The sequence below is a fragment of the Rhineura floridana genome, chromosome 7, assembly GCF_030035675.1.
Source record: "Rhineura floridana isolate rRhiFlo1 chromosome 7, rRhiFlo1.hap2, whole genome shotgun sequence".
Lineage (NCBI taxonomy): Eukaryota > Metazoa > Chordata > Lepidosauria > Squamata > Rhineuridae > Rhineura > Rhineura floridana.
Window position 1 is genome coordinate 34144760 of NC_084486.1, and position 24864 is coordinate 34169623.

At 41.6% G+C, this 24864-nt stretch overlaps 1 protein-coding gene across 3 annotated transcripts in view; it reads left to right on the top strand.

The window, feature by feature from the left end:
* Positions 1–24864, top strand: part of MYPN (myopalladin) — a 125669-nt gene that overhangs the window by 92090 nt on the left and 8715 nt on the right. For 2 of the 3 annotated variants that reach the window (XM_061635163.1, XM_061635166.1), the window contains 7 exons: positions 4147–4239; positions 8013–8234; positions 18292–18441; positions 18671–18750; positions 18980–19106; positions 20928–21135; positions 24679–24844. In XM_061635163.1, the coding sequence (XP_061491147.1) occupies positions 4147–4239; positions 8013–8234; positions 18292–18441; positions 18671–18750; positions 18980–19106; positions 20928–21135; positions 24679–24844 (1046 nt within the window). The remainder of the gene's footprint in view (positions 1–4146; positions 4240–8012; positions 8235–18291; positions 18442–18670; positions 18751–18979; positions 19107–20927; positions 21136–24678; positions 24845–24864) is intronic. The other variant, XM_061635164.1, reaches the window with a different exon arrangement.

The window sequence follows — 24864 nt, forward strand, 5'->3', positions numbered from 1 at the left end:
ATGGCATGGTTTCTTGACTGCTCTCAGGGCATTTTCACTAATGCCAAACCACTTCTGGTAAATCACAGGCACATGACGGCTCTTTGCAGATGAATCATAGGTGCTAAAGTTTGTACTTGATGAAGTAGTGAGATAAATTGCTTAGAAGGCTGCTGTGAAATGCCATCCAATCTTTTATGTTAACGGCATAATAACTCCCATAGAAGCAACAGTCACTCTGTGATCACAGACCTACCTGGTAATGATAGCATGAGCTGTTTATACATTCTGTGACTGAATGGATAGCTAAGAACTTTGAGGCTGCAACCCTATGCATGTTTACCTGGGAGTAAGCCCCGCTGAACACCTAGGGATTTATTTATTTATTTATTTTATTATTTGATATATATCGTGCTCTTACTCCCAGCAGGAGTTTAGAGTTAACATGTATAGGATTGTGCAGTCTGAAATGTTAGATTTTATCCCTCTTTAATTACCATATTACTAATTAATAGACTAATTATTATTGCCATTTATTTCATTATTGTTTCATCCAACATATTCTCTTCATTCTTTCCATCTCTTCATCTTTTGTTTTCCGATATCTTCAATAGTTGACCCCTTGGAGTTGGGGTATAGGATTTTTTTGGGGGGGGATGCATCAGATTAGGTACCCATCCTGAACCTGGAAGAGGTGGAACTTGCTGCCATGCTGCCTCGGGTCCTTTTTGGATGCTTCACGAGACGTGTGAGTGGCAACATTCTTTGGGCAGTTGGCCCCTTTGCAGATCTTGATGTCACAGCAAATGCCCCACCTCGCCAAATTCTCCTGCCAGCCCTGGGGAGCAAAAAAAGGGTTTTATTCAGCTAAGCCCTACTCAGAGTAGACACATTGAAGTTAATGAACTTGTTAGCTAGTTATATCTATTAACTTCAATGGGTCTACTTTGAGTACGACTAGAACTGGATACAACTCAAAGTTTATTATTTATTAGCAGTTTTTCAAAACCGCTTAATTTACACACACAAACCCCCCACAATTCGTCTGTCTATATCAATATCAGTGATAGATCTGGTTTACTTAATAGTTTGTCAAAACTGAATGTGGAGTTCAGGAAGAGAGCAGACTTCTGTAGCACTTCAGAATCATCAGCTTAATTTATTGTGCTGACCTTTCCCAGACATTTCGCTGCTCTTCTTGCCAACATTGGCTTGCGCTGCTCACACCGTGTCATGTGTCCTGCCGCAATTCCCACCTGTCTTCCTGAGGTGGGGCGGGGTGGTGGAGGCTGCATGATCTACAAGAAAGGAGCAGGTGTAATGCAATGCCTTCATCCCACATGAATCCCCCGAGTGATGTCTCAGCTGGAGCGCTCTTGGGCAGGCCTGCGAGTGATTTCTCCTCCTGCACGTTCTGTGCTCTGATTCCTCTCTAGGTTTATTTTCCCCAGCTTCCTTCCACTCCGCTGTTTCTAGAAAGCACATATCTTTTTAATTTGGCCTCTTAATTTTGTTAATAGTGTTGCTGCTTGTGACACGTCTAATGATGCTGTGCCATTGGTTTCAAAGAAGGTTGATGTTTTTTAAAATGATGTTGGCGTTGGGTTTTTTTCTTTTGATCTGTTGCACACTGCCTTGCTGGTTTACAGTATACCAATATTAACAATAAATAAATACCCCTCCTCCATTTTTTTACCCCTCTCATTTTAATAGCATGTGAAGAATAAAGCGTGAGTTCAGTTTGGGTGCTGCCTAAATGTCTTTAAAACATTTTATTTTATTTTATGCAAAGACACATCTGCTTCTTTTCCTGTGTTTCTACTTAGCTGTTTGGATCGTTTTTTAAAAAGTCTGAAAGGTGCCAGTTTGTGCACAAATTTCACAAGAATGAAGAAAAGGCTGCAAATGTATGGCCATAGCTGGAGGTAGGGACAAATAAGTGCACAAGTGTTTAGGTACAGCCTAGGTCAGGCTTTACCTAGTATGTGGCCTAATGCAAAAATTGGCCTCTTTTTATTTGGTAAAGCAGTGGGTCTCAACCCTTCAGGACCCCCTGGGATTTTGCAAAACTGACTGGAGAGGGTGACTCACAAAATGAAATAGTACATGTCTGCCTGACCAAACTTTTTTTTACACAGAAACAAATGTACGTGCTAATAGCAAACTCATGTGCTGAGTTATATTAGCTATATAGCCAAAGCAGAGCTACTGAGAAGTAAGAGGGTAGGGAAACCTCGAGGTTTACAGAAGCAGAAAAAATAATCTTGGGGGGGGGAACCTCCTAAAATTGTTTTTGTTTTTAATTGCTGTAAACCACCCAGAAAGCTTCGGCTATGGAGCGGTATATAAATAAATAAATAAATAAATAAATAAGGGGGCAAAAGAAATCCCAAAACAGTTCAGTGAGGACTGAGGGTGCACAAGGGCCACAGAATGGTGAGTGTCTGTTGGGGGTGAGGCAGAAAACGGGGAGCAGAGCGGGAATGGAATGGAGTATTCTAGAAGTAGGCATGACTGACTGGCAGACATACTGAACTGGAGAGCTCAACACTGCAAAATTTTGTTGCAGGTCCCACTTCTGTTTTAAAAATAAAATAAACTTAATATTAATGAGACACTTGAGCTTGTGAAACTTAAAAGCAGGGGTGGGGAATCTCAGGCCCGCAGGCTGAATGAGACCCTCTAACCCTCTTTATCTAGCCCCCAGGACTCTTCCTAGGCTATGCCACATCCCTCATTGCTCCTGCTCCATGGACATCTCAAGTACTTTTGCCTGGCTGCAATATGTCATTGGGCTGCGATCAAGGCTCTTGCTTGGAGGGAGGGAGGATGGTTGGTGGGCATGTGTGTAAATCTCTGGCTTTTGCATGGCTGGGATGTAGCCTACTGTACAAAGGTGAGAGTTACCTCCATTGCTCCACCCTTTTTTGCCTCTGGCCCTGATGCAGCCCTGAGACTGAAAAAGGTTCCTAATCCCAGTTTTTGAAGACTAACAAATGTATTATGGCACAAGCTTTCATGAATTGGAGGCCAGTTCAACAGATTGTAGTCCACAAGAGCTTGTGCCACAATAAATGTGTTTTAAGGTGCCACAAGACTCTTTGACCAATACAGCTACCCCTTTGGAAACTGAGTCTTGTGTTTGGCATATTTATTTATGTTGGCCTGAAATGAAGACACGCGGCAGCAGGTTGTGTTCCACAAATATGACATTGCATGTAGGACTGACACTTTCAACCCTTCAGTGTCAAGTTCAGGATATGCGTGCTTCTGCATACGCCAAAGCATTTGATAGAAATTAACACTGAGGAGCCTCCTTCCTACTGAGCATGGGAATAGTTACTATAATGTAATTAATAATAAGTATTAACAATTAAATGGCATTGCCCATTGTGTGAATACAATCACTTTGCTAGCATAAAAAAGGATAGGTCAGAAGAAGGGTCCAATGTTATGGTTTAAATCCATGCTACAATATCATCTTCTTCAAAGTTAGTACAAAATAGCCAAAAGAAAAAGGGGAGCTTTAAAAAGCCATGTTTTATTGGTTTGAATTAGATATCTCCTTCTAAATACAAAGGAAGGTCAGCCTGCAGGGCCGTTACAGCCTTCCTATGCCCTTCCCCCCATTGCCAGAGAACACTGTAAACCAGGGATGGGGAACCTGTGGCCTTCCAGATGTTGCTGGACTTCAGTTCCCATCAGCCCCAACCACAATAGCCAATGGGATGATGAGAGTTGTAGCTCATCAACATCTGGAGAGCTACAGGTTCCCTGTCTCTGCTCTAAATGTTGTTTGTTTCACAATTTATAGAGCAGGGGAGGGGGGAAGGTCCCTCAGTCCCTCACCACCACCAAGTGGTGAGAAGGAACTGCAGTTTTTTTTGCGGGGGGGGGTCACCTCAGAATTTGCAATTCAGCACCTTATTTTAACCAGTGGGGACTTTCCCGTTCACATCACTGGGAGTTAAACCGCTCCCTGCAATTTGCAAAAATATTCTATGCTATCTTAATCATTTGAAATAGTGTACACATTGCAGTGCTAGGTGATTAATCAACCCCTACGTTATGTTTCACCTCTGAAACTCCCTGGTGTTGCCTGTTCTACACTTTATTAAAATTATGCCCATAAAAAACATAACAACATTTTCCTAATCCCTCTACCAGAGAACAACCTGTGATGAAAATCTGGCTCGCAGGCTTCAGGGACCAAGCAATGATACCCCAGTCTTCAACTTTACAGCTCAGGATGTATCCAAGGTACAACCCTGCTAACCCACCCATCAATGTCCCATATGTAAATCTGGTGACTAGAATTTGAGCACCTGAAATTCAACCATTTACACAATTGGAACTGGCAGGGCATGTGCGTGTGTGCTTTTCTTACAGAAAACAATTCAATGATCATTTTTGACAATTAGTGCTAAGACAGCAAAATTGTTAAGAACAAGAAGGCTGCACTCCAAGACAACAATGCTCTGTAAAATATAGAGGAAAGAAGCTCCAAACTCTAGAGGGCACTTCTACATTATTAGCTTAATGTGTTATGTGTTAGTTGTTCTTTGCTTATTTAGACAATCCCATATTTCCACATTTTATTAATCCAGCATTAAGAGTCCCTATTATTCCCAGTTTACAGCTGGAGAATTGAGTCAAAGAAACAGTGCCTTGCCCCCTTACATCAGTTCATGCTTTTATAGTTTCAACGTAGTACAAAAAAGTGTCTGTTTAAATGGCAAAATATACATAGTGCACATATGTGCATTTTAAATGCCTGGGTTTCTCTGCAATAGAGGCAAATCGATGATTGAGGAAAGACTATCAACTCCTTCTGTGCATAATGCAAGAGGACCCCCACATTTACACCCATGTGCTGTTGCACAGTCAGTTTGCCCTACTCTTAAGTACTTGTAATCAAGTTAACTATATCAAGAGTGAATTGGCACTGTGGGCTGAGCTGAGGATACGGTCACTGGGTTTCTGAGGTCCAGCACTACTCGACTGACATTAGTTTTAACCTCTTTGGGGGCTTAGATCACAAGGCAATGAGCATAATGTCTGAGATTTTGGGAAGCCAGAAATTGCTATCATGGAATACATTCGTTCAGTTTGCAAATATCAGAAGCTTTTCTCTTTTTTAAAGGTATTTTGTAACAACCGTCAGAAGCAAATGAGATAGCAATTTGCCCTATTTTGTATAGCAGTTTGCTGAGGCATGAAGGAGAAAGCTAAACAAGGTGAAATTTTATAAGAATAGGTTTTGCCTGCCAGCTGGTGGAAAACCAGGAAGCATAGCTCACCTAATAATACTAACTGAAGGTGACATGATCCCCATCTAGTGGTAGACTCATGGCTTGGTGGTTATGTCTTTCACTGTTAGAAGGCCTTGAGAACACCATTCTTTTTATACTCTGTGTAAGGACCAAACCTTCAGATTCCAAAAACAAATATTTGATTCCATGCAAGGAGGAAAAGACACTAAAAAATGCAAGAAAGATTGCTATCCATACATTTTTGTCATTATTAAATATTAAAACAAAATTAGGACAGCATTAATAACAATGAATATTTATTTTTATTTAAAAGCATTTCTAAACCACTTAATATTGTTTAAAAATCTCTAAGCCATATACCAAAGTACAACATAAAAGCAATTAAATTGTACCGTAAAAACAGAAATACAGCATACAAACCAATAAAAAGTATTATAACAATAGATAAAAACAGGAATTCAGTGATAACAGGCTCAAATCTTAAGGGCCTGGGCAAAAAGAGATGTCTTTACAGTACCCCTTAACAGCTCTGTTTAAGTTATTTGTAGCTTGAGATGCCAATTTTACAACAGATTCAGCTGCATAAGGTTGTTCATTGATGACATAATGGCTGTACATCACTCAAGACTTTCCTAGGAAGGGAGCAATCAAAGGGCATGTTTGGTTCTTTCATCTCTAACCAAATTGCACAATAACACATTTTAAACTGTTCATTACCACATGGAAAAGTATCATACTAGTGGCTGCATGTTTTCCCCTCATTAGGCAAATAGCATTGGGGGTGAGCTTTTAAGTGCCACAGTCTTGATCAAACCTGGGGACCACTGCATCTGCTAATTATTTTTTAAAAAGGGAAGAGCTGTGATTAAGATCTTCCGCATTATGCCTAGTTGGGTGATAAGCTGCCACTTAAGATGCTCAACCTGCCTGTCTTCATCGCATTAATGTTTGGTGCTCCTGACAGAAGCCCGCACATGCAGTTAACCATTCTTGTGCAATTCCCCCCCCCTTTTTTGAAGGTGAAGAATCCCATGAGTTGGGCTTCTTCAGCTATAAACTGGTCCAGCTGACTTCCGTGGGGCTTCAGCATGCATAATTTTGGCTGGATCATTGCACGTAGTAGTTCATATTTCAGTAGTACAATTTTTGGAGTGAAGCTAAAAGGTAGCCCTCAACATAAGTAAACCTGAAAAAGCTCAACTCATTTGCTATTGGTTTCTTCAGTGGCATTCCCTGTTCTCCCCCATCAAAGTGAATGAAATTAAGGCATAAATAATAAATGAACATGTTTTTAGCAGTAATAGAAAATGTTCAGACAACTGTTCTGTTCTGGGTATACGGGGATTGTCTGTTTTAGGGTTTTGTGTGTATGTGTGTTATTGTGGTTTTGTTGCTTTTGGGGTTTTTTGGTGCATTGTAATCAGCATCTTTAATATTTTATGGTGGGATTTTCCAAAGTGCCTGGGGAAAAATTCCCAGTTCTTAAAAGGCCCCCTTCTGTGCAACACGGACACCAAAGTTCCATTGAAAGCTATGCAGGGTGCTATGTGTTGCAGCAGGATACGCTAATTTCCACTGCTTTTTTTCCTCATGTATTTAATTACTTTTAATTATATTTGATTTGAGACCACTGTTTCTGAAGTGGGAGGTGGCTGGAGGAGGTGCGTTCTCTTCCTTGAATCCTCCAGATGAAACATCCAATTTGCATCTTGCCAAGTGCCCATAATCTGCCCCCTGCCCTTCTTTTAAACAGAAAGACCCAAAAACAAGTAAAAGAGAAAACATACCTGCTGCTTCCTTTCGTGTAGGACTGAGGCAGCAGGCCTATTCGGATATTATTTCTAACCATCTTGTATTTTAGCTTGTATTTTAAATCAGGAGCAAGCTTCAGAATAACTCAGAGCTCCTCCAGATGGCCTGTTTAGTGAACATTCATCCTGATTTGCTTACATGGAGATTAAACTATGGATAGAGACACACTTACTCTTCTGCTGGTTCCAGTGCATTTCCACCTCCCTTTTCTGAAAACAGAGGCACATGGTGCTAGTCAAATCCTGGCCCTTTTTACTGTAAAACCTGGTGGGATAAACTCGAGTGTGTTTTTTTTAAATTCATTTCAGACAGATTTCATAACTGATCAGCAGATCAACCTGTTGCTCCTTCAGGTGTGGCTAATAGAAACACTTTGCTGTAAGCAAAAGCATTAATTTTATTGAATTAATGAGCATTTTCTAATTTGTTTGTGGAGCAGTTACGCAACAATGAGCATTTATCTTGATTTGATTGTGGGGTGTTCACACATCTTCCTGTTAATCATTTGTTCCTCCCTCACTTTTGAGGGCATCCAGTGCAGTCACTTTCCTAATAGCAAAGAAATCTGTTGGGTTTTTTTAGTGGGTTTGTTGCTGTAGGATGACAGAGCGCTTTACTTCACTTTAATTGTGCAAACCAAATTTTCTGATATTTTATTGAATCTCTCCACAAAATAGTGACTGTCTGGAGACACCCTCAGTTCCCTGTGGAAAGAGCAGGAGAAGGATGCAAACGCAGAATGGATAAATCCAAAACCCATCTAATCTCACCTTTGATAAAATCACAGAGTGAAGTAATGTCTGGATGGACAGGCTTCTTTTGGAAAGATTCTGCTGCTTGATACTACTGTGTGAAGATGGAGGAAATCATGTTAAAATATCTGCTGTGATACACATGTTGCAATTAATTAATTAATTAATTATGCCCCTTTGCTGGGTTATATTGCAGGAATATAAAATTTCCAACTTTGAGCAGAGGTTAATGAATGAAATAGAGTTTCGCCTTGAACGAACCCCAGTAGATGAATCAGATGATGAAATCCAACATGATGAGATCCCTACAGGCAAGTGCATTGCCCCAATCTTCGATAAGAGACTCAAGCATTTCCGTGTCTTGGAAGGGTATCCTGCTACCTTCACTTGCAAAATTGTTGGAATCCCTATACCCAAGGTAGGTGGTGCCCAAAAGGCCAGCAGAAAGGTTTGCCAACTTGCAAGCTATTTCTAGCATCAGTGGCTTGGATCCTAAGTTCCTGTAAGCAGAATTCTGTTGACAGGGTGTTCATTCTGGCAAAAGAGGGAAGGCAATTTTTACTGATGCCCATTTTGTGGAAGGACAACTCAGGATCCGAACCAATACATCTAGTGGCTGTCAGTTTCTTTCCATCAACATGAATCGTGCTTCAAAAGCCATGACACTTTCTAATTCAAATTAAAACAAAATGTTAGGAGCCATGCCCCTCAACCTCGGGCTGTAAGAGAGCAAATACATATGGGCCCCCATCGGGATGGACGAGGATTTTGCTAATTGCAAATTTGGCACCGGATGTCTCTCTATAATCCTCAGATTTGTTATCACGTGGACCTATCTTGTGTGCTGCAAGTTTTTGCTACTTTAACTGACACCGAATTTTTCCTTGTTGAATAGTGTTTGTGATATTGATACTGATAGTTACAATGTTGGGGGAGGAAATGTTTAAAGTTTTGCTGAGCCAATACTTCAGTTTCTGTTTGGCACACACAGCGGTAGCAGCAGTAACAACAGCACACACACACACAGAGACACACATCCTGAAGCCCGCAGCAAGTGGGAAAGAAACAACTGGTAGGCAGGCAGGCAGTTCTCCTGGGCCCTCTGTCCTAGCCCTCTTGGCACTACAGATTTTTTGGTGAAGCAGCAGCAGCCCGTTCCAAATTCCTGGGATGGTGGCTATGATTGGTAGGCAGTACATAAGGAACTAGCATAGCATAGGTGAACTGACTAGTCTGCTCTTATGCTTTGCTAATGTGAAAATGACTAAGTGATTTTTATTGACATCAGATTTTTCCTTGTCAAATATAATGATACTGATACTGGCAATGTTGGAGGAAGAAATGTTTAAAGTGGAGTAAATACTGCAGTTTTTATATGGCAGACCGGATCAGAAGGCAGGCAGGTAGGCAGGCGGCACGCAGGAGAACAAGTACATATGGGCCCCCATCCAAAGCTTCCCCCATTGTCCCTTCATTTTGTACTCTGTAGGAGAGTACAAAGCATGCTGTGGTTCATAGATCTTTTCCTTGCTTAATTACTCATCACAGGAAATATGATGAATACTCTGAGCATCTGACTGGAGCCATTAGACAGCCATACCCTAGGAATTCTCATGGGTAGCCATCGTGCTCCCTTGATGGTTCTGGTAACTACTCTGAATACAGGCTTTAAATAGGAGCATAGGAAGAAGCTGTATACTGAATCCAATCATTCGTCCATCTAGTGTCATATTGTCTGCACTGACTGAGTTTTAGACGGGACATTCCCAGTCCTATATGGAGATGGCAGGGATTGAACCTGGGGCCTTCCGCAAGCAAGGCAAATTCTTTACCGTTGAGCTACGGCCCTTCTCTTATAAAGCTTAGATATTATAAAAGAAATAATTGCCAAGGCAGTTAACTCAAAGGAAGTAAAAAATGTCCCTCTTAATTATATGGGCTCTTCTGAAAAAAATATCTAGGAAAAGATGCATTCAAAACAGCCCAGCAGCCAATATTTTTGCAATATAATATTACTTCTCTGCTACCGGCACTTATTACTTTATGAATTAAATAAAATAATTTTAGTAACAGCACAATCCAATGTGTGTCTACTCAAAAGTAAGTGCCACCAACATAGCTCACTCCCAGGTAAGTGTATATAGGATTGCAGCCTTAACTTACCATTTCCTGCACATTCACACACTGAGGTCAGTTCCAGACCTCCCCACCAAGGAGCCCTTCTCTAACATTCACGGAAATTATAATTCTATAAAGGGACTAACAGGGCAATCCTTACTATAGAAAGCTGGCTTGATTTATGCCAGCTTTTGTTGTTGTTGTTATGTTCCTTCAAGTCAATTTCAACTTATGGCGACCCTATGAATCAGCAACCCCCAATAGCATCTATCATTAACCATCCTGCTCAGATCTTGTAAGTTCAGGTCTGTGGCTTCCTTTATGGAATCAATCCATCTCTTGTTTGGCCTTCCTCTTTTTCTACTCCCTGCTGTTTTTCCCGGCATTCTTGTCTTTACTAGTGAGTCATGTCTTCTCATGATGTATCCAAAGTACGATAACCTCTGTTTCATCATTTTAGCTTCTAGTGAAATACATTACCCTTATTCCAAACTCCATTTAGGAGGAATTCGACTTACACCAAACTTTTTGTCGGCTAAGTTCCAGTGGGCCACTAGGGCATCTGACTGAACTGAAAGAGGTTTGGAATATCTGTAAGTCTCTCCTTGCCCTGTCCTGCCCCCGCCATATCCTCAGAATGCCCCTTCTGGGGGACTTAAACCAGCATAAATTCTATTCCCTTAAATTCTGCCCCAGGGGAGGGGCTTACACAGGCTAACCCAAGCTTAGCAGAGACAGTCCAAGACCCACCAAATCCAAACTCTGTCATCCCAGAGGATCTTGGGTTTGGATTATGCTGTAAGAATCTCTAATAAAGAGGTGTCAGCATCTTCTGAAAATTCTCTTCTTTGGGGTAAACCATGACTTTTAAAGTAAGTTCAAGTCACTTTAAAATCTGTAGTCTAGTAAACACACACTTTAAGTAATGACACTTGCACATTCAAGTGTTTCACATACATTATCTCACTAAACCTTACAACCTCTATCCTATATTGTAGGTTGGGAGGAGGCGAGACGAAAGGTAGAGACACCCTTGTGATTCTGCTGGCTTCAGTGCATCTCTAGCAATGTTTTTTGAAGTGAGAGACATACGACGCTAGTCAAATATTGCCCCTTTTCACACAGAAATCAAAACTGTTTGGTAGATCAACTCATTGCCATGCCCTGGTGTGTCCAAAGAAAATGCTTTGCTGTAGGTTGGGTAAAGACAGTGATCAGCTTTGCTGTGGGCAGTCCTCAAAGGTCTGAGATCAGCAGCAGGGGAGATATGTTCAGCCATGGGCAAACATGTTTTAAACACATTTTAAACCAAAGCCAGAGAAAATGGGCTGGCTGCCTTTGAAGGAGCTAGTGTGTCTGCAGTAGGATTGCCAGGTTCAGGGCCTGAGACTGATTCTGTATCTTCAGGAGAAGAGAAAGTCAGCCAAGTGCAGGTGTTCTTGCAACACTTTAATGGGAAAGACCACAAAGTGAAATTCTCCCTTCCCCCTGCACAACTTTTAAAGATACAGAAGACCTAAGAACATAAGAAGAGCCTGCTGGATCAGGCCAGTGGCCCATCTAGTCCAGCATCCTGTTCTCACAGTGGCCAACCAGGTGCCTGGGGGAAGCCCGCAAGCAGGACCCGAGTGCAAGAACACTCTCCCCTCCTGAGGCTTCCGGCAACTGGTTTTCAGAAGCATGCTGCCTCTGACTAGGGTGGCAGAGCAGAGCCATCACGGCTAGTAGCCATTGATAACCCTGTCCTCCATGAATTTGTCTAATCTTCTTTTAAAGCCATCCAAGCTGGTGGCCATTAATGCATCTTGTGGGAGCAAATTCCATCGTTTAACTATGCGCTGAGTAAAGAAGTACTTCCTTTTGTCTGTCCTGAATCTTCCAGCATTCAGCTTCTTTGAATGTCCACGAGTTCTAGTGTTATGAGAGAGGGAGAAGAACTTTTCTCTATCCACTTTCTCAATGCCATGCATAATTTTATACACTTCTATCATGTCTCCTCTGACCCACCTTTTCTCTAAACTAAAAAGCCCCAAATGCTGCAACCTTTCCTCGTAAGGGAGTCGCTCCATTCCCTTAATCATTCTGGTTGCCCTCTTCTGAACCTTTTCCAACTCTATAATATCCTTTTTGAGATGAGGCGACCAGAACTGTACACAGTATTCCAAATGCGGCCGCACCATAGATTTATACAACGGCATTATGATATCGGCTGTTTTATTTTCAATACCTTTCCTAATTATCGCTAGCATGGAATTTGCCTTTTTCACAGCTGCCGCACACTGGGTCGACATTTTCATCGTGCTGTCCACTACAACCCCGAGGTCTCTCTCCTGGTCAGTCACCGCCAGTTCAGACCCCATGAGCGTATATGTGAAATTCAGATTTTTTGCTCCAATATGCATAATTTTACACTTGTTTATATTGAATTGCATTTGCCATTTTTCCACCCATTCACTCAGTTTGGAGAGGTCTTTTTGGAGCTCTTCGCAATCCCTTTTTGTTTTAACAACTCTGAACAATTTAGTGTCATCAGCAAACATGGCCACTTCACTGCTCACTCCTAATTCTAGGTCATTAATGAACAAGTTGAAAAGTACAGGTCCCAATACCGATCCTTGAGGGACTCCACTTTCTACAGCCCTCCATTGGGAGAACTGTCTGTTTATTCCTACTCTCTGCTTTCTGCTTCTCAACCAATTCCTTATCCACAAGAGGACCTCTCCTCTTATTCCATGACTGCTAAGCTTCCTCAGAAGTCTTTGGTGAGGTACCTTGTCAAACGCTTTTTGAAAGTCTAAGTACACTATGTCCACTGGATCACCTCTATCTATATGCTTGTTGACACTCTCAAAGAATTCTAATAGGTTACTGAGACAGGACTTTGCCTTGCAGAAGCCATGCTGGCTCTGCTTCAGCAAGGCTTGTTCTTCTATGTGCTTAGTTAATCTAGCTTTAATAATACTTTCTACCAGTTTTCCAGGGACAGAAGTTAAGCTAACTGGCCTGTAATTTCTGGGATCCCCTCTAGATCCCTTTTTGAATATTGGTGTTACATTTGCCACTTTCCAGTCCTCAGGCACGGAGGAGGACCCGAAGGACAAGTTACATATTTTAGTTAGCAGATCAGCAATTTCACATCTGAGTTCTTTGAGAACTCTCGGGTGGATGCCATCCGGGCCTGGTGATTTGTCAGTTTTTATATTGTCCATTAAGCCTAGAACTTCCTCTCTCGTTACCACTATTTTTCTCAGTTCCTCAGAATCCCTTCCTGCAAATGTTAGTTCAGGTTCAGGGATCTGCCCTATATCTTCCACTGTGAAGACAGATGCAAAGAATTCATTTAGCTTCTCTGCAATCTCCTTATTGTTCTTTAGTACACCTTTGACTCCCTTATCATCCAAGGGTCCAATCGCCTCCCTAGATGGTCTCCTGCTTTGAATGTATTTATAGAATTTTTTGTTGTTGGTTTTTATGTTCTTAGCAATGTGCTCCTCAAATTCTTTTTTAGCATCCCTTATTGTCTTCTTGCATTTCTTTTGCCAGAGTTTGTGTTCCTTTTTATTTTCTTCATTCGGACAAGACTTCCATTTTCTTTTTTTTTTTCAATAATTTTTTATTCAGATTTTCATAAAACATACAAGACAAAATCATAAAACATTCAAAGACAAAAAACAAAATCAAAAATAGTTAAACAAAAAGAAAAAAAGAAAAGAAAAAACAAAAATAAAAAATAAAGAGTAAAATATTGACTTCCCATTTGTCAAAGATCAAATCAGTTATAAGTCTATAATATATAACAATCCTGTCTCTTAAGTCATATTATAAAATCACTTTCCTCCAGTAGTTATCTTACTTAATCATCAAATCTCATAAACATTACTTTATTCTTTCCACAAAAAGTCAAAGAGAGGTTTCAATTCTTTAAGAAATATATCTATCAATTTTTTTTCCAGATAAGCATATCGATTAATCCATCTCATTACTAATTATGATAATCTTATTGTCATAACCATAGTCAAAATAAACATTTCAATTAATCCATCACATCAGAATCTGTTAGGTTCAATAATTTCAGTAGCCATTGTTCTATTATCTCTATTAGTTCCATTTTCCATCTTCCATCTTCAGTAGTCTTGTTAAGTCCAGTAATTTCAATATCCAATCTTCCATTATCAGTATTCCATAATAATCTTGCTGTCAAAGCCATAGTCATATAGTAAGAGTCTGATGGGAATTACCTCTATCCCAAATATTTTCTTGCCATCCATTCTGAATAGGTTGCTGAAATACTGCTGTAAAATCATATCTCTGTTCTTTTTTTCAAAATACACTGGGTCATCTCTTAAAAGTTTTTCCATTGTCACATGGCTGCAGTTAATTCCATAGATTTTCTCTATATTGGGCTCCATCACATCATTCCAGTCCAGAAGATTATCCATGCCATTGATAACTTTATCTCTAGAATCTTCATTCATTTCTTCAGAGATAACATTGAGTTCCAAACAATAGATTTTATTTCTAAAGTCCATAGACTCCAAATCTTGTTCCTGTTCCACGTTGGTTCCAATCTCCGGGATCTCCTCTCTCACAGGGACCCCTATTCCAGTCTCCAGGGTCTCCTCTCTCACAGGGACCCCTGTTCCAATCTCCGGGGTCTCCTCTCTCACAGGGACCCCTTCCAGGGTCACCTCTCTCACAGGGACCCTTATATCTTTAATCTCCTGCTTCATTTTACTCAATTCAATTTTCATTATCTCAATCTCATCCATTATTTTCTGAAACATAGTTATTTCCAGATTTTCAGCCACTTTCTTAATTGCCATTTTAAAAGAAAAATATAGGAAAACCACTTCTTATTTCAGCAACAATTGGGTTAATACTCCAAACTTGGTGACATCACAGTATAAACAGAGCAGACAGCCTTATCTCTCCAATAGTTAAGTAAACAAAATGCAGTTCCCAGGATCGAAACAATTAATGGCAATCGTCAAGAAACAGATTCGTCAAAATAAAATAGACCAAAAAGAGAGTAGTCTCAAAACAGTATAATATTTTTCAAAATAAAAATCTGGAATAGAAATCCCTCTTCTGTGTATATCTTTAGAATGCAAATCCAGGACAGCTTTTTGCAACAAAAACAGAGATAAGCTATTAATTAGTGCGTAGCAGAGAGAAGTTATGGCTCCCCAGTGAGATGTCAAAAACTGATCAATCTGGCAAATCTCTTTTAAACAGCAACAATTTAAGTCAAGTAAAAGAAAAATATAGAAAGAAGGGTGCTTGCCTGTTAGTGCGTTCTCTCTTAGAAGATAAGATGAACGTTCGCTTTAACAGATAGAGCTTGCTGTTGAAAATCCGTCCCACTTTCGTCGGCTGGACCTCGTCCCATAAATTAATGAGATCTGGTCGTCCCAACAAAAATAGGCTTTGAGGTTAATCTCTTCGTTTCTCCCTACCCGGGAGAAGTTTAATCAGTCAAAAAAAAAAGAAAAAACTGACTGATATATCTGAATAAGCTTCTTTTGAGGCAGGAGCCCGTCTCAAAAGCAGGCACAGGCTAAGTCACCCTTCCCGGAAGTCAAGACTTCCATTTTCTGAAGGAAGACTTTTTGCCTCTAAGAGCTTCCTTGACTTTGCTCGTTAACCATACTGGCATCTTCTTGGCCCTGGCGGTACCTTTTCTGATCTGCGGTATGCACTCCAGTTGAACTTCTAATATAGTGTTTTTAAACAACTTCCAAGCATTTTCGAGTGATGTGACCCTCTGGACTTTGTTTTTCAGCTTTCTTTTTACCAATCCCCTCATTTTTGTGAAGTTTCCTCTTTTGAAGTCAAATGTGACCGTGTTGGATTTTCTTGGCAATTGGCCATTTACAAGTATGTTTAATTTAATAGCACTGTGGTCACTGCTCCCAGTCGGTTCAACAACACTTACATCTCGCACCAGGTCCCGGTCCCCACTGAGGATTAAGTCCAGGGTTGCCGTCCCTCTGGTCGGTTCCATGACCAACTGGTCTAGGGAATAGTCATTTAGAATATCTAGAAACTTTGCTTCTTTGTCATGACTGGAACACATATGCAGCCAGTCTATATCCGAGTAGTTGAAGTCACCCATTACTACCACATTTCCTAGTTTGGATGCTTCCTCAATTTCATATCTCATGTCAAGGTCTCCCTGAGCATTTTGATCAGGGGGACGATAGATCGTTCCCAGTATTAAGTCCCTCCTGGGGCATGGTATCACCACCCACAACGATTCTGTGGAGGAGTCCGCCTCTTTGGGGGTTTCGAGCTTGCTGGATTCAATGCCTTCTTTCACGTATAGAGCGACTCCGCCACCAATACGTCCTGCCCTGTCCTTCCGATGTAGTTTATATCCAGGTATAACCGTATCCCACTGGTTTTCTCCATTCCACCAGGTCTCCATTATGCTCACTATATCAATGCTCTCCTCTAAGACCAAGCACTCCAGTTATCCCATCTTGGTTCGGAGGCTCCTAGCATTAGCGTACAGGCACTTGTAAGCAGTGTCTCTCTTCAAGTGTCTTTGGCACTTGTGGTTTGGCCTGTGGTAATTTTGCTCTTCTGAATTTATATCCTGTGCCCCTGCTCTCACAATGCCTACTTCTAGGCCTACCCCTTTTAAAATTTCATCATTTCTTTGGTTTTTATCCCAGGGGGGAGGTTTATTCCGAACCGGACCTTCCTCAGCTCCTGTCGGGTTTCCCTTCTCAGTCAGTTTAAAAGCTGCTCTGCCACCTTTTTAATTTTAAGTGCCAGCAGTCTGGTTCCATTCTGGTTCAAGTGGAGCCCGTCCCTTTTGTACAGGCCCGGCTTGTCCCAAAATGTTCCCCAGTGCCTAAAAAATCCAAACCCTTCCACCCGACTCCATCATCTCATCCACGCATTGAGACTGCGAAGCTGGGCCTGTCTGTCTGGTCCTGTGCGTGGAACCGGTAGCATTTCAGAGAAAGCCACCTTGGAGGTCCTGGCTTTCAGCATCCTACCTAGCAACCTAAATTTTGCTTCCAGGACCTCACGGCTGCATTTCCCCATGTCGTTGGTGCCAACATGCACCACGACCACTGACTCCACCCCAGCACTGTCTACCAAACTATCTAAACGACGGGCGATATCCGCAACCTTCGCACCAGGCAGGCAAAACACCTTGCGGTCTACACGCCCATCACACACCCCACTGTCTATGTTCCTAATGATCGAATCACCCACTACAAGGATCCCTCCACCCCCTGGAGATATATCCTCGGCACGAGAGGATAGCTGCTCATCCCCCAAGGAATGGATCCCTTCTAAGGGATCGTTTCCCTCTTCCTCAGCTGGATGCTCTCCTTCCCCAAGACCATCGTTCTCCATGATAGCAGGAGAGCTATCATCGTTGGAGTGGGACACAGCTATAACGTCCCTGAAGGCCTCCTCCACACACCTCTCTGCCTCTCTCCGCTTTTCCAGGTCCGCTACCTTGGCCTCAAAGAAATGAAGTCGTTCCCGGAGAGCCAGGAGCTCATTGCACCGAGAGCACACCCGCAGATAGTTGTACATGCTGCAGGCGGTGCAAAACACTGGAAAGCCCCCACACCCCTGCTAGCTTCTTACCTGCATAGTTTTGTTTAAGGTTTATTACGTCAATGGGTTGGAGACTGCGGTTTAATTGAGGTTAGGGAACAGACGGGCAGAGTGGGGGGCCGTGGCCTCCTCGCCCTGCTGCCGAACTCGCTCTGCTGCTTAACTCGCCTTGACGCTTTGTCAGCTGGGGCCTTGACGCTTCGTCAGCTGGGGCTCCCTCTAGCTCGTGGAGCAGGCTCCCTCACTAGGGTGCTCTGACTTTACCTCTTGGAGGCCGGGCCTGGCAACCAAGAGGTCTTCTGTATCTTTAAAAGTTGTGCAGGGTGAAGGGAGTATTCCACCTCGTGGTTTTTCCCATTACAGTGTTGCAAGAACACCTGCACTTGGCTGACTTTCTTTTCTCCTAAAGATACAGGATCAATCTTAGGCCCTGAGCCTGGCAACCCTAGTCTGCAGCCTAAGAGAATGGTGCCTTGTGATCACCCAAGTAAGTTAATTCCAAGTACAAGATTTAACTGCGGGGGAGAAGCTTCTTAGTGGACTGCTCTGTCTCATGTAGCCTAACCCTAATGCTCTTTAATAAACTCTACTGAATTCATTGGAAGTTACTCCTTCTTGGTAAGATTGCAGCCTTAACCACTATGCTACATTAATAGCACAATCCTAGATATGTCTACTCAGAAGTAAGTCCAGCTGAGTTAGTATGACTTACTCTCACAGGTAAGTGTGTGTAGGATTGCAGCCTAAGTATTATTTCTTTACAATCACGGCAGGTATATTGGTTTAAGGATGGCAAGCAGGTTTCAAAGAAAAATGTGCATTTCAAGATGAACAGAGAGGGTGATGGGACGTGCTCTTTACATATTGAAGCTACTGCGAATGATGATGATGGAAATTATACATTCATGGCTGCAAATCCACAGGTAAGGGTTCACTTCCCTTTAAAAATGTATTCCCTCTCCTTTCCTCAAGCTTCAGAGATGTGTACAAAGGTTCAGAGTTTTGGAAGGTCCAATTGACTAGCACCACTGTTATATCATAGGTATCTTTCTGCCTCAAATACCACAACATTTGCAGCCTAGCAATGAAGAATGAGGCATGCATACACAATTTAATGAATAATATCGCTTTTATCCTATTGTGTTCTGGCAGGGGAGAATCAGCTGCTCTGGTCACTTAATGGTTCAAACTCCTCCAATGCGTGGTAGATTAACAGCAATCCAGTCTCACAGGTAAAAACAACACCAGCTCCTGATGCTTGAGGTGTAGATACATTGTGAGGTAAGCGTGCATATGCTCAGCAAACTGATGTTATGGCGAGTTCACCATCAGTGCTATAGCAGTGCTAAACAAGCTGAGTGGCCAAAAGTCAAGCTTGGCCTGGGGAGAGACCATGTTTTTCTAAGATGGCAGCCCTGCCTGCCAAGCTCATCCTCATGCTTACAGGTTTTTGTATTGCAGGGGAAGGTCCCGTATACCAGAAGGAGATAAAGAACCTGTACAGGAGCGCTTTTTCCGGCCGTATTTTCTACAGGCACCTGGGGACATGGTAGCTCATGAAGGACGGCTTTGCAGACTGGATTGCAAGGTATTGGGGTTAGCTGGCTTTCTTTCTTTGCCCTGTTACGTTAGCATTTGTTTCTGTCTTCTGAGAAAATGCATAAGCTCCCATTCCGTTCAGGCTGAGTTCAGGCTAATCACCACTAAAAAAACACAACAGCACTATCAATATGCAACTTTTAAACATTTGGCTTTGAGTGGAAAATTTCGACCTATAGAAAATCATCAGCCTGGAGGGGAACAGAGGTCATCAAAGCCAACAACTCTCTCAAACATGATGCGCCATAATCTTTTTCCCCACCGCCAGATTAACCCACATAAGCCAGACAAATGTGTGGCTGAAGCAGAGAGTAGAAATGAACAAAATGCACTCTCCCAAGAAGGATGGCAAAATAAATAGCAGCATAACTGAGGGGATCCGAAAATGTATTTGAACCCACATATAAATATGCTATGGCACATGGAAAAAGAGGAGCACAATGTTATGCTCAGGCATAAACATTTTTATTTTTATTTTATTAAATTGTATATCCTGCCCTTCCTCCCAAAGTAGCCCAGGATTAAACTGTGGCTTTCCACTATGTGAATGAGCCACAGCACGTCTTTTGTGCTTCTTGCTCTCCTCACCTCCTCTTGCACAACTACATGAAGGAGATTGACAGCTTTTGCTTTCACTTTTAAACAAACCGCCATTTCCCTTTATTCCTTACTTGGGGAACTGTGGTTTGTTGCAAAGCAGAAGTAAAAGCTTGATCTCCTCCTTGCATCTGCACAAGAGGAGGGGAGACTGGAGCACATGAGCCTGTGACTCTTCCAGGCTCATTCATATTGTGGGAAACCATGATTTCTAACTGGGCCAGTGTCTCTCCATGCCACAACTTTGTCACCCTCAGTTCCCCTTTAGTACTGCACCTCTGGTGTCCCCTCCACCTCCTGCTCCACATCCCACATTAAAGCTTGTACCTTATGAAGATGGCATGCATTTTCCCACAGTTTGTCTGGCCAGAGGTTGTACACTGCCCCTCTGCCTTGTCAGTGTTCTGCCTCTTCTCTTTCATTTCAAGAATAAAAGGAATGGAATGAAAAGGGATGAAATTTTTGTTTGGACAAAATCTTGGTCTGTTTTACTTTAAGGTAAAACTGAAGAGACGCTGTATACCATCTTCTTCTCTGTAATATGAGACAGCTACACGTCTTTACTTCACGGCTTGAATATATATTGTAGAATGGAAACATGCTGTGGGCTAATCACATATTTCTGCAATGTACATAAGGTTGAGGGTGAGGGGATTATTATTATTAATAATAATATCCTGGCTTTCTTCCCAAAAGAGTGCAGGGTGGCAAACACATCAACAAAACTATTTTTAAAAAGCATTCTAAAAACAAAAACACTCTAAAAACAGTTACAGTTAAAAAGCATTCTTAGGTGCCTCATACATTATGCGGAAGAAACAGGTTCATACAAAGGGGAATTTCCCATGTGAGGTTTTGGCTTAAATTGAGTTCTAACCCTAATGCAAATAAAACCTGTATTAGATGAATGCACTTTAATTGTTCTCTTCAATATTCTGTCTTACATTGACCATGCTCATAGATGGCAGAGGCATGCCAGAAGAGGGGCTCATGTATGATGTATGAAAGCTGCTGAAATCTTTTAAGCCTTCTTCATCTTTAACAGAGGGAAGGTGCCCTAATTCTAGCGACTAATCTTTCTATTTCTGTTTTCCTACATCAGCTCTACAAATGAAATGGACTTTTAAAAACTGCAGCCAGCAATAAATTAAAGAGTTCATCATGTCACGTGCCTTATAGCTCTTTGTTGGTTTGTTTTTCGTTTGCCTGTTAGGTGAGTGGGTTACCACCTCCAGACCTGATGTGGCTTCTGAATGGCAAGCCTGTTTTACCTGACACCGCTCACAAGATGCTGGTCAGAGAAACTGGAGTTCACTCTCTACTTATTGATCCTCTTACACAAAATGATGCTGGAATTTACACTTGCATTGCCTCCAACAAAACAGGACAAAATTTGTTCAGTTTGGAGCTTAGTGTTGTCGGTAAGTCTGTTGTAGATGTTTAAGCCAGGAGCTACGTAATGAACCACAGTGTCATGTTTCATATTTATTCCTCTCCACATACAATGAACATCAGCCACATTTTATGCATGGTTCCAGTGGCAGAAATTGGGTCTTATGAAAATTCTCATCATCTGAATTTATTGAGTCTCCTCATACTAAGGACATATGCATACTTGCCCCATTTCATGCCCAAAGGAGGGAGATAATCTTTGTCGTTTGTACACATGCATGCAGAATAGCACTGGAACTACTTGTGAGTAAGCAGCACCCCCTGGGATACTTACTCATGCAATCAGAGTTTGTAAGGGGCAAGGGAAAGCAGACTTCAGCCCTTCCCCATCTATGGATCTTTCCTTAGAAACAGATGGGGGGGTATCTGTTGAGCCAGAAGAGGAAAGGACAGACTTTTTCTATTCTTCCATCCTACCCCTGCTGTTTCTGAGAAACAACAGCACTAGATATTTTATCTTTGATACAGGATCCTAAGATCTGTCAGAGGTTGCTTCCAGATGATCTTGTTTATTGAGCATTCATCCTGATTTGCTTGCACAATGTTTGCATGCAGGTTATATGTATGATGTTGGCTATTAACTCAGCATTCATTCTGATCTGTCTGTGGGGAGGTTATATGGCATTATATTAATTAGGAGTGGGTGAATCTGTCAAATTCAGTTTTTCTCAGCTTCTCATATTTGTAGTGTTAAGTTCAGTTCTCCACATTTCCACATCTGTGATTTTTATATAAAAAAATCCTCATGAAAATTCATCAACATTTTAGTGTAAATTTCTCTAATATACAGAGTTTTATATGCAATTTTGCCTAATATACACAATTTTGCAAAGCAATTTCCCCAAATATAAAGCCTTTTTGTATGTTATTGTCACAAATCTATGCATTTTTATGCACACATTATGGCATGTGCATCTTTGTACACATTACTCGGTGGGAGAACTGCACTGCAAAATTCAGAGAAGTTCAATTTTTTGAAAGATGGCTCTTTCAGTTTGTGTATTGTTTTGAAAAGTGCAAATTAAAACCTTCAAATGTGAGCTGAATCAAATTTCTTCCCCCATCCCTAGTGTCAAGGAATTGTTATCCCACATTTTCCAGTCACACTTTTATTGGAAGCCACTCAGCCAATCATCATCCAGCACACTTCAGCTTCTCACCCATGTACTCCCCCTTTCTCTCTCAGTCAATTACCATACATCACCCAATAGACCCGCACTTACCATATTTACAGATGCTAACTTACAGGAACATCACAGAGCTCTTCCAGAAAACCTGTCAATTGCACATTCATTCTGCTTGTTTGCACAATATTTGTGTGGATGTTATATGACATCATTCTGGTTTGTACGCGTGGAGGTTATTTTATATTGCTTGATGTGGCCATTATCGCACACTTCCCAGTGCATTTTCCTGTCACTTTTCTTCTTCTTTTGTTTCTGAAGCAGGTGTGTTGGGGAAGAGCCCCAAATGCACTTTCATTTCACAACCTAAACTTGGTGGTATACAATTAGCTCAGTACACTAACAGGCAGTCGCTCTCCAGGGTTTCAGACAGGGGAACACTCCCAGCTCTCCCTGGAGATGCTAGGGATTGAATCTGAGATATTCTGCATGCAAGGCAGATGCTCTACCACTGAGCTCGAGCTAGGGATGAAGGAAAATTTTGATTCAGTTCACAATTAAGCCGAATCTTATCAAATTCGCACTTTACAAAACAATATCAGGACTGAAACAGAGCGATCCTTTGAAATTCACACTTGCCTGAATTTTGCAATGCAGTTCTTCAACCCAAACACGTTTTGCAAAAATGCATATTTTAGGCAGTCCCCTCAGAGCGTGGCTCAATGCCTAGAAGCTACGTCAGAGAGGAGGCGGACAGCCAAGAGCTGTTTGACCACCACCTCTTCCCTCTGTCTGAAGCCTGAGCCTTGGGCCAAGGATCCTGCATGTACTGTTGAGTCTTGCTATGGCACCACCACCTGCAGGGTATGAAGTTACACAGAATACTTGTTCCACTTTAAATATCTCAGGTGGGTTTTCAAATCTCAATTCTCTCCTATTTATGAGATATTAAAAACTTTCTCCCAATATAATGTAGCATAGGGAAGTCAACTCCCATATGAATGTCCCTGCCCCACCGGTTATCATCTGGGGAAGCCTAGATTTGTATGCCCCCTCCATTGTGGGCTTGGCAAGGCTTTTTCTGTGACGGAGCATTTTGGGGAACTCTTTCCACAAAGAAGTGTACCAAACCCAGTCTTTCATTGGTTGGTTTTCTTTTTAGAAAAGCAGCAAAGGCATTTCAGTTCCACCAAGCCTCTAGAATATACGGATGTTGCTGACTGAACATTGTTTTATGGTGATTCATCTTACTCTTATATCAGTTGGTTTATATAATTGTACATATCTTTTTTAGAATGTTGTGTAACCAGCCTTGAATATGTATTTTAGAAAAGCAGAATAGCCATTTAAAAAACAAGCAAGTCTATCAAGCGCTAATGGAGTGCAGGCAAAGGTATTCTTCCTCCAGAGGAAGCACCTTCTGTTGGAGGAAAGGAACCCTGGCATGCAATTCAGAAAAGTGATATGAACAGGGCAGGATGTAAATAGGGCTAAAAATGCTCAAGTTTCTGCCTATTAACTGTAGGAATTTCCATTCAGGAAAGTGCATTTTGTATCTGTGGGCCCATCCATATGACTGTATAATCTGCAATGTTATAGCTGTGTGTCCTCATTAATTCATCATTGTCCATATGACGTTGCAAAAGCTAGTATGGATTTTCGCATTCACAAATCTGCATTAGAAATACCACTGAAAACCTGATATGCTTTCCTAAACCGATAATGAATCACATTAAAGTCCATGGGCTCAGACACAATACTGCGGACTTTCCTGCAATAGGCGGTCCATGTGTGTTCCTCCATCATATGCCAAGCCCCTTGTCTCCTTCCCACCCAATAGCACATCCACAAATCTGTGCATGCATGGGAATAAAAAAAAAGTTTCTGTGATCTTCCGAAAAAGCACACGAAAAGGAAACAACTGTTATGGACCAATCACTGAAAAGGGTTGCACTTAGGGGAGTGGCCAATTCTAAAGCAAAACGAAAAGCCCACACGTATGGATGCTTGAAAATCAGGTTTTCACAATAATCCAACCACAAACAGGACATATATGGATCTTGAGGCCACCAACCGAATATAGAAAACACGGATTTTGTGGTTAGGTATGGATGGGCACTGAGTGTGAGAACTTTTGTATCCACGTCCCCTTCCTGACAAAACACACAGAGATCTTTTAGGATCTTCCAGAAACTGTATTGTTTTGAATTATATGTTCCCAGTGGTGGGCTGCAACTTGCCAAATAAGACTGGAAAATCACATGGGTAATTTTGTTGCATTGTAGATGATGCTTGTAAGACTGAACATTAAAATCAAATTAAATTAAAATTGGGGAACAAGAAACCAGACGGCAGAATCATACCAGCCTTTTCTTCCCTCTTTTCCAGAAAAGGAAGTTAAAAAGGCTCCAGTGATCCTAGAGAAGTTACACAATTGTGGAATACCAGAAGGACATCCAGTCCGACTAGAATGCAGAGTGATTGGAATGCCACCCCCAGTCTTTTATTGGAAGAAAGACAATGAAAGCATCCCTCCCAGCCGAGAAAGAATGAGGTAGCTTCAAATGTTTTGAA